At 39.6% G+C, this 15784-nt stretch overlaps 1 protein-coding gene and 2 long non-coding RNA genes across 3 annotated transcripts; 2 read left to right on the top strand and 1 right to left on the bottom strand.

The window, feature by feature from the left end:
• The first annotated feature begins 922 nt into the window (after positions 1–922).
• On the top strand, positions 923–2260 carry LOC131182549 (uncharacterized). Its single transcript, XR_009150820.1, has 3 exons — positions 923–1225; positions 1328–1485; positions 1933–2260. It is a non-coding gene; the product is annotated as an uncharacterized LOC131182549 (long non-coding RNA).
• Positions 2261–8608: 6348 nt separating this feature from the next.
• LOC131182548 (uncharacterized) lies at positions 8609–10393 on the top strand. Its single transcript, XR_009150819.1, has 3 exons — positions 8609–9087; positions 9535–9592; positions 10161–10393. It is a non-coding gene; the product is annotated as an uncharacterized LOC131182548 (long non-coding RNA).
• A 3511-nt stretch (positions 10394–13904) lies between these two features.
• LOC110670081 (probable glycosyltransferase At3g07620) lies at positions 13905–15333 on the bottom strand. The gene has a single exon (XM_021832022.2). It carries the CDS (start codon positions 15032–15034, stop codon positions 13964–13966), a length of 1071 nt encoding a protein of 356 aa, XP_021687714.2. The 5' UTR covers positions 15035–15333; the 3' UTR covers positions 13905–13963.
• Between the last annotated feature and the right edge of the window lie 451 nt (positions 15334–15784).

Genomic DNA, 15784 nt, shown 5'->3' with positions numbered 1-15784 from the left:
TTTAATTATTTATTATTTATATCTTATTTTTATCATTTAGATTTATTTAAGATTAGTAGCATATTCGCATGTTGCGTGAATTTATATTATTAGTAATTTAATTGAATTTATTTTTTTATATATAAAAATAATTATATTGGCATATATATTTAAATTAATACATACAGAATATTATGCTAATTTATGTGATATATATATATATATATATATATATATATATATATATATATATATATATATATTAGATGTAAAATAGTTAAAAATATGTGAGTTATTTTTTTTGTAGACTTTAATATTTATAAATTAATTAATTAAATATATTATAAATTTATTAAATTAATTTAATTAAATATTTTTATCAGGACCCAAATTTGAGCCGAACCAGCACTAGAACTTATGTAACACCCCAAAATTTTAAATTTTATGAGCATTTTTAGTATTTTAATTTTATTTAAATTTTAGAAATTTTTTTGAGATTTTTCGGATTTTAAAAATCGGATTCGATTTTCCGAAAATATAAACTTTGATGATTTTTAAAAATTAATTTAAAGACCACGTGGCAAAACTAAAAATATATTTGGAGTCTATGTATTTTTCTGAGTTTTCTGGAATTTTTTCGAAATTTTTGGACCTCGTTTTCGGTCCTGAGGCAGAGTAAAAATTCAAAATTTTGTATTCCGAATCGAACCGGCCGAATCGAACCGGACCGGATCGGACCGATCGAATCGGACCGGCCTTTTCCTTCTTCCCTTTTTCTTCCCCGCGCTCGTCGTTCCCTCTCCCTTTTCTCTCTCTTTTCTCTCTCCTCCTCCCACCTTGCCGGCACCCACCACCCACCCAGGCCGCGCGCCACCCAATGGCCGCGCCACCGCCACCCCAGCCTGCCGGCCCGCCCGTAACGGAAAATGAGCGCGATCTCCCTCCCTCGCGCGCGCGGCGTTTCGGCTTCCCCGGCCAAATCCGGCCGATCCGGCCACCAATTGGACCGGGTCTTGTGTCTAAAATCATCTACTCGACGAGAGCTTTCCATAGACACCAAGAACGCCGAAATCCATCGAGCGGTTTGTCCGATTTTTGCTCGGGAAGATTTTAGCCCATTTCGACTTTTGGGCTAGATTTCTCGAAAACCGTGAATCCCACGAGAAAACCGAGGCTACCAGCACGCTCCACTCGTCGAGAGCTTCGCAACGACATAAATTTCGAATTTTTCCGACACCGTTTTTCGGTGGGTCCCACGGAACTTCGCAGTGTTTTTCCGAGCATTAAATGAGCTTAGAAAATTCTGAAAAATTTATGTACTAACCCCCGTGTTATGGGCTTCGTGTAGGTATCCTCGATTCGCGGAAATTCGACAGTTGACCGGGTCTGCAAATTTCGGGCCAGACAGACCCGTTACCGGAAAAGTCTCCGAATTGGACCGAGGTTTTGGCTAGCCCCCCATTGTCAGACGTCCCGAGTGCGTCCCCGAAGTCGGAATCGGCAAAGGTAAACCCGAACCTTGCTTTTTCGTAATTTTCTAGTGCTTAAATAGGATTAAAAATCCATAAAATATTCGTGGTAGCTTAGAAAATTACGATTCTTTTTGCAATAGCTTAGTAATATTGCTAAGGACCGCGGGGCAAAGTTTTATAATTTTTAGAGCTTGTTTGGGCAGTTTTTGCAAAAATGATCAATAATAAGGACTAAATTGAAATTTTGCGTATTGTGATGGATGACTGATTTGATGGGCCCAGGAGGGGCTGTGTGATATGATTGAACTGTGGATATATGGATTTTGAATATAGAAGTGTGTTTTGAGCCATTTTGCAGGTTGGGTAGGTCCTAGGTATAGGGGAGACTCTGCCGGATTTTCGGCACGACTTAGGACGTATTGGTCTTTTTCTTTGTTTGTATTGAGTCAAATTTATTAAATGATTGTAATAAAATTGTCAGGTGAGCCGGGACAGCCTTCTTCCTCCGCCCAGCCGCCTCAGTGACCACCGTCAAGTCTGTGAGTAAAATATTAATTTTAATTGTAATTTCGATATTATTATATGTTCAAGCATGCCCATGCATCACTTATATGCATATATTTATGTAGTTAAACTCTAGGCACGATTTATGTTGCATTCATAAGTGTTAACGTGCCATGGATGTTGTTGTGGTAATTTGGAGCAGTGTGCGTGCGTTGGCGTGCGTGTGATGTGGTGTGGACTATGGATAGGACGGGGTAGTCACGGCTTGAGTAATTCGCTGGGACCCGATCCTTCGAGGGGTAGTCACGGCTTGAGTAATTCGCTGGGACCCTCGATTTGGTTATTAAGTGGAAGTCCGAGCTTGAGTAATTACCGGCACCGGGTTGGATTTAAGAGAGTCAGATAGAGATCACTCCCATATGTTATGATTGATACTACGAGTGTGTGCTCCAAATTACCTTTTGATGTTATGATGTGAAAATGTTGTTGATGTTGCATTTCACTCTCTGGTGCATTAGTTTTAGATAGTTATAGGGATTATGGTTAAAATTGATATTTTACTCTCTAAGTCGAACGCTCACTCCTGTTCAAAAATTTTTACAGGCCACAGGAGGATATTTTTTGAGGTTAACCTGCTTTCTCCCTCGCAGGTCAATTATTACTGTTTGTATAAACTTGTTAAATCTTAGAATTTCCGCATGTGTTAGAAATGTTTATTTGATTTGGGTCTGTAAACTAAATTATTATTTTGGGACCTGTAAACTTAATATGCTATGCATGTTTGATGGATTGGATGAGGGAGCTGAGCTCCCATTTATTTTTATGTTGATGAGTATGTGGAGGGTGAGCTGAGCTCCCCAAATGACTATATATTGTGTTTACAGGTCGGGTGAGTCAAAAACTCCCCGTTGGAAAGTCCATTTTATGGCCGGACTCTGTCCGTTTGTTTTCTTGAAATTGGGCCCAAATGGGCCTTAGAATTGGGTAAATGAACAGTTAGGCTTACTACGGGCCTCGGGGGCTTTAGGCTGGCCCAGGTCCTAGTGCCGGTTCGGCCCATAGGTTGGGTCGTGACAGATGTGGTATCAGAGCTTAGGCTCCAGATTCTTAGGGAAAAATTGTCTAAGTGTTGGGAAGAGTCTACTAGGAGTCACATGCGGAAAAATAGGGTCCACATTCGTCTTGCATTGTCGTCTTTGCTTCTAGTTTCTGCTTCATATATTGTGTATAAATATGAGTCTATAGAGCTGTGTAATGTGCAGTTTCAAATTTTGTGGGCTAATGCTGTTGAATTTCAGGAAAATGCGTAGAAGTAGGAGAGCTGCCACTGCACCAGAACCAGATGTGCCTGACGAGGTGTCGACACAGGATGAGGCGCCTGCCCCGAGGAGGCGGGGTAGGAGGCCTAGAGCTGCTCAAGTAGAAGAGCAGCTACCACCAGTACAGGATCAGTCCTTTATGGCACAGGGTCCCATGGACCCCATGGCAGCTACTCTAGCTAGTCTGCAGAGAACCATCGATATGATGGCGCAATATATGGTACACCCTCCACAGCAGCAGTAGTCCACCGCACCAAGAGGGGAACCTTATAAACAGATAATCAATTTCAAGAAGTTGGTGCCTGGTACTTATGATGTGTCAGACGATACATATCGGTTTTTGGATTCTCGCAGTGTGCAGAAATGTAATTGATTGGTGATAGAAGACTGATAGAGTGTATGCAGCATGTCATGGGGCCTATGCCTAGACAATGGATGAATGACTACGTGTTACCTCGGATGGAGGGTTTGTCATGGGCTCAGTTTGTGGAACTTTTCATCAATCGGTTTGTGCCAGAAAGCTTCAGAGATCAGAAACAGTGGGCCTTTGAGGCCTTAAGACAGAATGGCAGGTCTGTAGATGAATATGCTACAGAATTTCTGGAATTGAGCAGATATGCCCCTACAGCAGTATCTACAGAGACTATGAAGGTGAAAAGATTCCTAAAGGGGCTTGACAGGAGGTATGCGAACCTGGCCATGATGTCTGATCAGTCTTTTGATGTGGTGGTTGATCGAGCCAGACAGATTGAGATTAGCTATGCTGTGGATGACAGCGGAAGAGCAAAGAAAAACAGAGCAGAGGGTTCTTCAGGTGTTCCCCAAATGGGTACTCCGGATAGTGGTGGCCAGAGTAATTACAGAGGAAAGGGTAGGAGCAAGAGAAGTGGTTTTAGACACAGACCACGAGGATTCAGACCAGGGTACGGATCCAGCAGTGGTCACAGTTCGGGGTACAGCAGTTCTGGGTCTGGTTCAGGATCCTCCTTGGCACCTTGTGCACAGTGTGGAAGAGGACATTCAGGACCTTGTTTGATGGGATCAGGAGTATGCTTCAGGTGTGGCCAACCAGGTCACTTTGCTAGAGAATGCCTCGTGTTCAGCGAGCCACAGATGGGGTCACAAGGTTCTGTTGCGAATGTTCCTCGACAATTGTATTCGGGTGCTTCCAACATGGCAGGCAGTCAGTTCAGTGGCCAATAGGGCCGAGGACAAGGGGGACGTGGATTTGGAGGCGGTCGGAGGTAGAAGTCGATCGTGGTTACGCCACTCAGGGTAGGGGTCAAGCTCGAGTTTTCACCTTGACCCACCAGGATGCTCAAGCTTCAAATGCAGTTGTGGCAGGTATTCTTCTGGTCTGTTCTTATGAGGCTCGTGTTTTGATAGATCCGGGTGTTACGCACTCATTTGTCTCCCCTGTGTTTGCCATGAGGTTGGGTAGAAACCCTACAACTTTAGAGTTCCCTTTGTCAGTAGCTACCCCACTTAGCGACAACATAGATGTAGATATGATTTTTCCGGGTAGCCCAGTAGTAGTGGATGGAAAGATCCTCCCAGCAGACTTGGTTCCTCTACCAGTAATGGATTTTGATGTAATCCTGGGGATGGATTGGTTGTCAACTCACTATGCCACTTTAGACTGTAGGAACAAAAAGGTGTATTTCCACATACCTGGTGTGGAAGAATTTAGCTTTGATGGTGACAGGAGCGTGGCTCCATATAATTTGGTGTCAGCAATTAGTGCTAGAAAAATGTTGAGGCGTGGATGCCAAGGGTATTTGGCATTGGTGAGAGATACATCTGTAGAAGGTGTCAGCATAGAAAATGTTCCTGTTGTCAGAGAATTTATGGATGTCTTCCCAGAGGAGCTTCCAGGGTTGCCACCAGGAAGGGAAATAGAGTTCTGCATTGATGTTGTTCCGGGTACAAACCCCATATCCATGCCACCTTACAGGATGGCACCAGCAGAATTGAAAGAGCTGAAGGAGCAACTACAGGAGCTTTTGGACAAGGGTTTCATACGTCCGAGCACTTCACCCTGGGGTGCTCCTGTTCTATTCGTGAGAAAGAAGGATGGGTCATTGAGGTTGTGTATTGACTATAGGCAATTTGAACAAGGTGACTGGGAAGAACAAGTATCCACTTCCTCGGATCGATGATTTGTTTGATCGGCTCAAGGAGCTAGATTCTTTTCAAGACAGACTGCGATCGCTACCATCGCTTGAGAATCGGGGATGAGGACGTGTCCAAAAGCGGCTTTCGTGACAAGATATGGTCATTATGAGTTCTTGGTGATGTCTTTTGGACTCACTAATGCACCAAAGACCTTCATGGACTTGATGAGCAGGTGTTCAAGCCATTTTGGACCGTTTTGTCATCGTATTCATAGATGACATTTTGGTATACTCTCAGACCGAGGAAGAACACGTGTGGCACTTGAGAATGGTGTTGCAGACGTTGAGGGAGCACCAGCTATATGCCAAATTTTCAAAATGTGAATTTTGGCTAGAAAGCATCTCATTCTTGGGACACGTGGTTTCTAGTGACGGCATTCAAGTGGATCCCAAGAAAATTGAAGCTGTAACTGATTGGCTTAGGCCTACAACAGTCACTGAGGTGCGAAGTTTTCTGGGTTTAGCTGGCTACTATAGGCGTTTTGTACAAGATTTCTCCAGGATAGCGGCTCCCCTAACTAAGTTGACCAGGAAGAATGTTCCATTCATTTGGACAGATGACTGTGAGGTGAGTTTCCAGAAGCTTAAGGAGTGTCTAACCACTGCCCCTGTGTTGACACTACCTGTGAGTGGTGAAGGATACACCGTGTATTGTGACGCCTCCAGAGTTGGCCTAGGGTGTGTTTTGATGCAGAATGGAAAGGTAGTGGCTTATGCTTCAAGACAGCTGAAGAGGCATGAGCAGAACTACCCCACCCATGATTTGGAAATGGCGGCTGTAGTCTTTGCACTAAAAATCTGGAGACACTACCTGTATAGTGAAGTGTGCGAGATATACACCGACCATAAGAGTTTGAAGTACATCTTCCAATAGAGGGACTTGAACTTGAGACAGAGGAGATGGATGGAGCTTCTGAAAGACTATGATTGCACCATCCAGTACCACCCTGGAAAGGCCAATGTTGTGGCAGATGCCTTGAGCAGAAAATCTTCTGGCAGTTTGGCGCACGTTTCAGTAGAGAAGAGACCATTGATTCAGGAGGTACATGAGTTGATGGATCAAGGTTTAATCCTAGATCTTTCAGATGAGGGGGTATTGTTGGCTCACTTTTCAGTGAGGCCAGACTTGAGGGACAGAGTTAGAGTTTCCCAGCACAGAGACCAATAATTGATGAAGATCATAGAAAGAGTACAACAAGGTGAAGGTGGTGAGTTTGGATTTGCCAATGATGGCACCCTAGTGCAAGGTTCTAGGATATGTGTGCCCGATGTGGACAACCTCAGGAATGAAATCATGCGAGAGGCACACTACACTCTGTACAGTGTCCACCCAGGTTCCACCAAGATGTACCATGATGTGAAAGATAACTATTGGTGGAATGGCATGAAGAGAGACATAGCAGACTTTGTGTCCAAGTGCTTGACTTGTCAGAAGGTGAAGTTTGAACACCAGAGACCATCAGGGAAGCTGCAAGAGCTCCCTATCCTAGAATGGAAGTGGGAAATGATCACCATGGATTTTGTGACTGGGTTGCCTCGTACCACGAGAGGATGTGATTCGATATGGGTAATTGTAGACCGCTTGACCAAATCAGCTCACTTCTTACCTGTGAAGACTACATACTCTGTGGCACAGTATGCCCGGCTCTACATTCAAGAAATAGTCAGATTGCATGGAGTTCCAGCTTCCATAATATCTGACAGAGGGCCCCAGTTCACTTCTTGGTTTTGGAGAAAGTTGCAGGAGGCACTTGGCACACAGTTGAACTTCAGTACAGCTTTCCACCCTCAGATAGACGGACAGTCCGAAAGGACAATCCAAACACTGGAAGACATGCTTCGCATGAGTGTCTTGGATTTTGGAGGTCAATGGGATGAGCAGCTAGCTTTGGTGGAGTTTGCCTACAAGAACAGTTACCATTCCAGCATAGGGATGGCACCCTATGAGGCACTATATGGAAGAAAGTATAGGTCTCCTATGTGTTGGACAGAAATGGGGGAAGCGAAGGTGCATGATATAGACCTAGTGCAGTACACTTCAGAGGTAGTTCCTTTAATCGTGAACGATCAAACAACCTTGATGAAGCGAAGAGTTATGCAGACCCCAGATGAAGGGATGTGGAGTTTGCAGTGGGCGACTATGTATTTCTGAAGGTTTCTCCAATGAAGGGAGTCATGAGATTTGGAAAGAAGGGAAAGTTGGCACCTCGGTATATTGGACCTTTTGAGGTTACGGATAAAGTTGGAGCAGTTGCCTACCGGTTAGAGCTACCACCCAACCTTTTTTACGTTCATCCCGTGTTTCACATCTCCATGCTCAGGAAATACATTCCCGATCCTTCTCATGTACTGCAGCCGAATGTGATAGAGCTAAAGGAGAACTTGACATTTGAGGAGCAGCCTGTAGCCATAGTGGACTACCAAGTGAGACAGCTGAGATCCAAACAGATCCCTATGGTTAAGGTTTTATGGAGGAGTCAGTCAGTGGAAGAGTGCACCTGGGAGTCAGAACGGGACATGCGTAGCAAGCACCCTTATCTGTTCAATGTATAATCATGTGCTTTATTCTGCCTTGTGTAAAATTCGAGGACGAATTTTCTGTAAGGGGGGAAGAATGTAACACCCCAAAATTTTAAATTTTATGAGCATTTTTGGTATTTTAATTTTATTTAAATTTTAGGAATTTTTTTGAGATTTTTCGGATTTTAAAAATCGGGTTCGATTTTCCGAAAATATAAACTTTGATGATTTTTAAAAATTAATTTAAAGATCACGTGGCAAAATTAAAAATATATTTGGAGTCTATGTATTTTTCTGAGTTTTCTGAAATTTTTTCGAAATTTTTGGACCTCGTTTTCGGTCCCGAGGCAGAGTAAAAATTCAAAATTTTGTATTCTGAATCGAACCGGCCGAATCGAACCGAACCGGATCGGACCGGTCGAATCGGACCGGCCTTTTTCCGTCTTCCCTTTTTCTTCCCCGCGCGCGTCGTTCCCTCTCCCTTTTCTCTCTCTTTTCTCTCTCCTCCCCTCCCCTGCCGCCGGCCACCTTGCCACCCAGTAGGCCACGCGCCACCACCCAGTAGTGCCGCCGTAATCGCCAAAAGCGCGCGATCTCCCTCCCTTGCACGCCAATTGACCCGTGTCTTGTGTCTAAAATCATCTACTCGGCGAGAGCTTTCCATAGACACCAAGAACGCCGAAATCCATCGAGCGGTTTGTCCGATTTTTGCTCGGGAAGATTTTAGCCCATTTCGACTTTTGGGCTAGATTTCTCGAAAACCGTGAATCCCACGAGAAAACCGAGGCTACCAGCACGCTCCACTCGTCGAGAGCTTCGCAACGACATAAATTTCGAATTTTTCCGACACTGTTTTTCGGTGGGTCCCACGGAACTTCGCAGTGTTTTTCCGAGCATTAAATGAGCTTAGAAAATTCTGAAAAATTTATGTACTAACCCCCGTGTTATGGGCTTCGTGTAGGTATCCTCGATTCGCGGAAATTCGACAGTTGACCGGGTCTGCAAATTTCGGGCCAGACAGACCCGTTACCGGAAAAGTCTCCGAATTGGACCGAGGTTTTGGCTACCCCCCCATTGTCAGACGTCCCGAGTGCGTCCCCGAAGTCGGAATCGGCAAAGGTAAACCCGAACCTTGCTTTTTCGTAATTTTCTAGTGCTTAAATAGGATTAAAAATCCATAAAATATTCGTGGTAGCTTAGAAAATTACGATTCTTTTTGCAATAGCTTAGTAATATTGCTAAGGACCGCGGGGCAAAGTTTTATAATTTTTAGAGCTTGTTTGGGCAGTTTTTGCAAAAATGATCAATAATAAGGACTAAATTGAAATTTTGCGTATTGTGATGGATGACTGATTTGATGGGCCCAGGAGGGGCTGTGTGATATGATTGAACTGTGGATATATGGATTTTGAATATAGAAGTGTGTTTTGAGCCATTTTGCAGGTTGGGTAGGTCCTAGGTATAGGGGAGACTCTGCCGGATTTTTGGCACGACTTAGGACGTATTGGTCTTTTTCCTTGTTTGTATTGAGTCAAATTTATTAAATGATTGTAATAAAATTGTGAGGTGAGCCGGGACAGCCTTCTTCCTCCGCCCAGCCGCCTCAGTGACCACCGTCAAGTCTGTGAGTAAAATACTAATTTTAATTGTAATTTCGATATTATTATATGTTCAAGCATGCCCATGCATCACTTATATGCATATATTTATGTAGTTAAACTCTAGGCACGATTTATGTTGCATTCATAAGTGTTAACGTGCCATGGATGTTGTTGTGGTAATTTGGAGCAGTGTGCGTGCGTTGGCGTGCGTGTGATGTGGTGTGGACTATGGATAGGACGGGGTAGTCACGGCTTGAGTAATTCGCTGGGACCCGATCCTTCGAGGGGTAGTCACGGCTTGAGTAATTCGCTGGGACCCTCGATTTGGTTATTAAGTGGAAGTCCGAGCTTGAGTAATTCGGCACGTGTTGGATTTAAGAGAGTCAGATAGGGATCACCCCATATGTTATGATTGATACTACAGGGTGTGTGCTCCAAATTACCTTTTTGATGTTATGATGTGAAAATGTTGTTGATGTTGCATTTCACTCTACAGGGTGCATTAGTTTTAGATAGTTATAGGGATTATGGTTAAAATTGATATTTTACTCTCTGAGTCGAACGCTCACTCCTGTTCAAAAATTTTTACAGGCCACAGGAGGATATTTTTGAGGTTAACCTGCTTTCTCCCTCGCAGGTCAATTATTACTGTTTGTATAAACTTGTTAAATCTTAGAATTTCCGCATGTGTTAGAAATGTTTATTTGATTTGGGTCTGTAAACTAAATTATTATTTTGGGACCTGTAAACTTAATATGCTATGCATGTTTGATGGATTGGATGAGGGAGCTGAGCTCCCATTTATTTTTATGTTGATGAGTATGTGGAGGGTGAGCTGAGCTTCTCCAAATGACTATATATTGTGTTTACAGGTCGGGTGAGTCAAAAACTCCCCGTTGGAAAGTCCATTTTATGGCCGGACTCTGTCCGTTTGTTTTCTTGAAATTGGGCCCAAATGGGCCTTAGAATTGGGTAAATGAACAGTTAGGCTTACTACGGGCCTCGGGGGCTTTAGGCTGGCCCAGGTCCTAGTGCCGGTCCGGCCCATAGGTTGGGTCGTGACAACTTAGGTCGATATAAGGCTCTCAAAGTCCGTCGTAAGCCTAAATGATTTTAGCCCAACTATAAAGCTCATATTTAGGCCTATTTTCAAGAAATCAACCGAACAGAATCCGGTCATAAACTGGACTACCCAATAAGGAGTTTTAGCTCACCTGACCTATAATCACAAAATATATAAATTTGGGGAGCTCTGCTCACCATTACAATCCTCAACATAATAATTATATTTTCAACCACACATGCATGAATACAGGTTTACGATTTCAAAATAAATAATCTTTTACAGTCCCACATGAAATATAATATTCCTAGCACATGCGGAGTGTAGATTTTTAATCAATATTGTGAAATACTGATGTTTACTGCTAGTAGACCTGCGAAGAAGGAAGCAGGTTAATCACAAAAATAGAGAACCTCCTGTAACCTGGAAAGAAAAATACGATGAACAGGAGTGTTTGTTCAACTCATAGAGTAAAATATTGATTTTAAATACAATTTCTATAACTATCTAGGGCTAATGTATCCATAAGGATGAAATGCAGCATATATTAACACATTCAACTAAGTTCAAATAATATTCATAAAAAAAATAATTTAAAGCACTCACACACCCATATGTCACATCAATCAAATATATAAATGGGAGCTGATCCCCTACACAACTCTCTTAATTTCAACATCTGCCAGTGAGATCAACTCAAATCGGACTTTCTCTTAATAATCCAAATGCAGGGGTTAGCGAGATCAACTTAAAGGCGTACTCACCCCGACTTATCATAAAGAAGACCGAGCCCCAAGTGAAACTAGCTCAAGTCGATCTACTCGTCCTACCTATATCCAGTACCACACTTCACGCACACAGTTCGAAATTACTCTAAGGTGCCACCCACATCAATTTCATTAAATAATAATGCAACACAAAGTGTGCCTATAATAGCTATATACATATAATTATAAGTGAATACATGAGCATGTTTTGTATGTATAATAATATTGAAATTATAAATAAAATTAATAGCTACTAAAAAATCTACCAGATATCACTACAATGGCTGGATGGAAGAAAAAAACTGATTCTGATCACCTAAATAATTATATTAATGAATTCATCAAAATCAACACAAAATAATTATTTAAAAATTTGGAGCGTTACAATTTTATTAATTATATTTTTTATATTTAAAATTTTAAATATCAAAAATATCACAAAATAAAAAATTAGTAATATACAATAAGCTTTTAATATTTAATAATATAATTAATATGATTAGATTTTTAAATCCATAATTAACTATAAATAAATATTAATTTTTAAATTAAAAAAATGTGTTAATTGTATAAAAAAAAATAAAAAAAAAATTCTAGGAAGTAGATAATAAAATGTGGTGATATTGAAGCCTTCTAAATATATATTTTTTTAATCAAAAAATGCATTGAAGCGGATTACATAGAAATGAAACATTCCTAGAAGTTAAAAAAGCTAGCAAATGAGTTACTTGATTGAAAGAACGTTTAAAAAAAATAAATGATACAAAACTCATCATTCCAAACATTTTAAAAATCTGGCTCATATTGCATAGTCAATATAATATAATTATCATTTCAAATAAATTAAAAAGTAAAGTAGCAAACATGACCCAAAAAATACAACTCATTTTTAAAGAAAATGACGCCATAAAGAACTAAAACAATATTTATAAGTAGTACTTCAATAATTAATGTAGTTTTTCACCAAAGTACCGAATACCAAACTCTGCTTAGCAATTAAAGACTGATTTGAAACAACCTTATTAGGCACCACCACACGCGGCGACGATGAAGGAGAATTACCATCATCATCGTCTTTTATATAATAACCTTCAAGTATGTAACCTTCTTCTGCAATAAATCCTAATGTATTAATCATGTTAGACCAACATTGTTTATCTATCATGCAGAGATGGCTTAGTAGTAGCCATGGCCTAAGAATGTCTCATTGTTGAGAAAGGAAAAAAATATCTCTCCAATGCAAGCTTGAAGTTAAATCAAAGAGTCTCGACAACCTGATGATTGTTCATCTAACTTTAATCGAGCAATGAAATTTGAGCTAGAGGCCAAGGGATGTACCATGGCTCTAGCTAGTTGCTGCCGAAATAACAATGAGAAAAAAAGGAGATTGAGATTATAAGCCATTTGCAAATGAATAACTAAAAAAAAGATCATAATTGTCGAGAGGATTCTTATAACTATGGAATTTATATAAGAACAGTGAATTGTGTCACATTACATTCATGGATTAAAGAGTGGAGGATGAAGAGGTCAAGGAAGATGGAGAGGCTATTGTAACTATTAAGGGTACTTAATGACATATAATAATTAGCTTGAAATAAATATATTTTAGCATAACTACCGATCAACTTTATGTATACAATGATTAAGTGATATTTTTTAGTTAAAATTCACTTATTTTTTCTAATTAAAATATAAAGTTGTTAAATAGAGTGAAAAAATTGCTCTTATTTTTTACTTTATTTTATGAAAATTGAAAAATATTTTTAAAATTTATAGAAATTATCAAGTAGGAAAGAGAAAATTACCTTTGTCCTTTACTCTCTCTCTCTCTCTCTCTATATATATATATATATATATATATATATATATATATATATATATATATATATGATTAGGTTAGACTAGATTATATTTTCAATGTTATAATTAATTATAAAAAAATATTAATTGTTAAAATTTAAAAAATATATATGTTAATTAATTAGTCTAATTAAAATAAAAATTTCTAAAAAATAAAAAAATAAATTTAATATTCATAATAATTACCTTGTAGGAATGAAAATTTTGGATTGTTCTTTACTTTTATATCTATTAATATATAGGTATAGATTAAATGTAAGTATAAATCTATTATTTATAATTCAAGATTTTTTTAATTATCTACAATTGAAAATATTGTCATTCAATTTATATACAATAGCCGTGTTTTAAAATCCAAAATAATCAATAATAAAATTAATTATAATTTTTCTCATATATCAATTATGAAAAAATTTCAAACATAATTAAATATATATAATAATCATTAAATAAATTTTACTTTAAAAAATAATAATTATTATTTATAATATTATTATTTTAAATTATTCACGTTAACGTATTACTTATAAAAATTAAAAAAATTCTAAATTACAGTGCTAAACGGATGTTTTTTTTTTAAGGATATAATAATAAGATGTTCCTTGCTTGCTCTAATACACAACATGAAAACAGAAAAGGAAATGGCAATAACATTTCATTCCATTAATAAAAAAATTATAAATAATTTCATAAAAAAAGGCTTAAATCCATTCGCTCCGTGCGTATCTAATAGTGTGCCGCCTAAGCCAAAGCTCATACACTACCATATGGAACGGATCGTACGGCTCCGGTTTTTCATTCCACAATAAATGATGACTCGCCGCCACACCCAATCTCCTCATTCCCTCGCACGTATCGTCTTTGCACGTGCGATCCAGCACACGCTTCACTCCCTTAAGCCCACTATTGGTATTCACAGTGGACCCCACAAACGCCGCAATCTCCTGCCATCTCAACACGTCCATCAGCGGCAAATCCTTTATTGGACGGTCAGTAATCACCACAGGCAAGCACCCAAAACGCAGCGCTTCTCCTATCCCCGAAGTATCGGCTCCGTATTCGAACAAACAAAACTCGCTATTCGCAAATCTATCCACCAAAGTCTTCTCATCGGACGGCTCAGTTTCCATAAGAAAATCAGAAGCGCTTCTCAAGTCGTTGATTAGGGCTGACTCTTTAACCCCATTGTATTTTACAAAACCTCGATACCTCGCCGTTCTGTTCGCCGGCGCTTGTGTTGCGTGAGTATTCGCTGGCGGAGGCAACGTTATATCCTTGTGTGGAACAAACTTACCGTCCGGTGCAGGGAAGCAAGAGATCTGCACCGAGTTCTTCTTCAACTCGACGAGATTTCGGTCCGATTCGTAGCCAAGACCAGCACAAGAAACATAGAAATGATCGGCACCCAGAGTACGATTCCAGTAGGGGAACTCCATTCGAAGGTCTCTAATTACGCGGGCAATCGAGCGCGTGGAGAGATCGGAAGGGAAGGGCACGAAGAAGAGGTGAGCGTCTTCTGGGTCTTGGGTTACAAAGGGGCTGTTTTTAAGAGAAGAGAAGAAAAGAGACTCAACTGGAGATGTGAAAGAGAAAGGCTTGGGAGGTGTGTACATGTAAATTCTGAAAGATTTCAGCATTTTCTGATAATCTGGGAACAATATGGTGGGTGAGAGGTACAGTGAAGCGGAATCAGTGATGGATATAGAATGAATAGAGAGTGATGAAGAGAAGAAAGAGAAGCAGAGAATGAAAGAGAAGTAAAAGATAGCCATTTTAACGCAGAAAAAAAAAAAAAAACCCCAAACGGTATGATCTTTGAATTCTTTTCTGAACCGTCGAAGAAAGTTTCTGCTTCCAGATTTTGATTTGAGGTTGAAGACGAAACCTTCAAGGTCAAACTCAAAACGGAACTCAAGCTCAACTACCAAAGTTAAAGTTAATGCCGTTCTCGGACAAGAAAACAATTACATTAATCCACGTGCAATAACCCACGCGCCGGTTTAAGTGGGGTCCCAACAGCCAACCTGTGATCTAAACTTGATGAAAGATTTACACGTGGAAAATTCTGGTTTGACAAGTATGCATTTTTGCATGCTGTTGTCTTAATCTACTGTGTCCATATATTTGAAGATGACGTAATATACAGCCCGGCAATTTTTCCGTATAGCTGTGAATGAAATAATAAATTTACGAAAAAAAGGTGTGAATGAATTAAATTACATGAGGAGGGTAAAATTGGGTAAATTGAAATAAAGATTCTAATAAAATTAATATAAATATTAAAATGTTAATAATAATAATAATATTTATATTAAAACGCTAATAATAATAACAACAACGTACAAGAACTAAAACACCAATAATAATATTATTTAGGAGCAAAAACACTAATAAATGGTGTAATGTGTGAAAATGTCATTTAAAATAGTATTTCCTTTATAAAAATGTAATAAAAAATAGTGCTCAATGCAAAATGTTATTCATAATAGTGTGCTTTTATATAATTTAATATTATTATATTT

The sequence above is a fragment of the Hevea brasiliensis genome, chromosome 8 (genome assembly GCF_030052815.1).
Source record: "Hevea brasiliensis isolate MT/VB/25A 57/8 chromosome 8, ASM3005281v1, whole genome shotgun sequence".
NCBI classification, from domain to species: Eukaryota; Viridiplantae; Streptophyta; class Magnoliopsida; order Malpighiales; family Euphorbiaceae; genus Hevea; species Hevea brasiliensis.
This window is presented reverse-complemented; position numbering and strand designations above follow the sequence as displayed.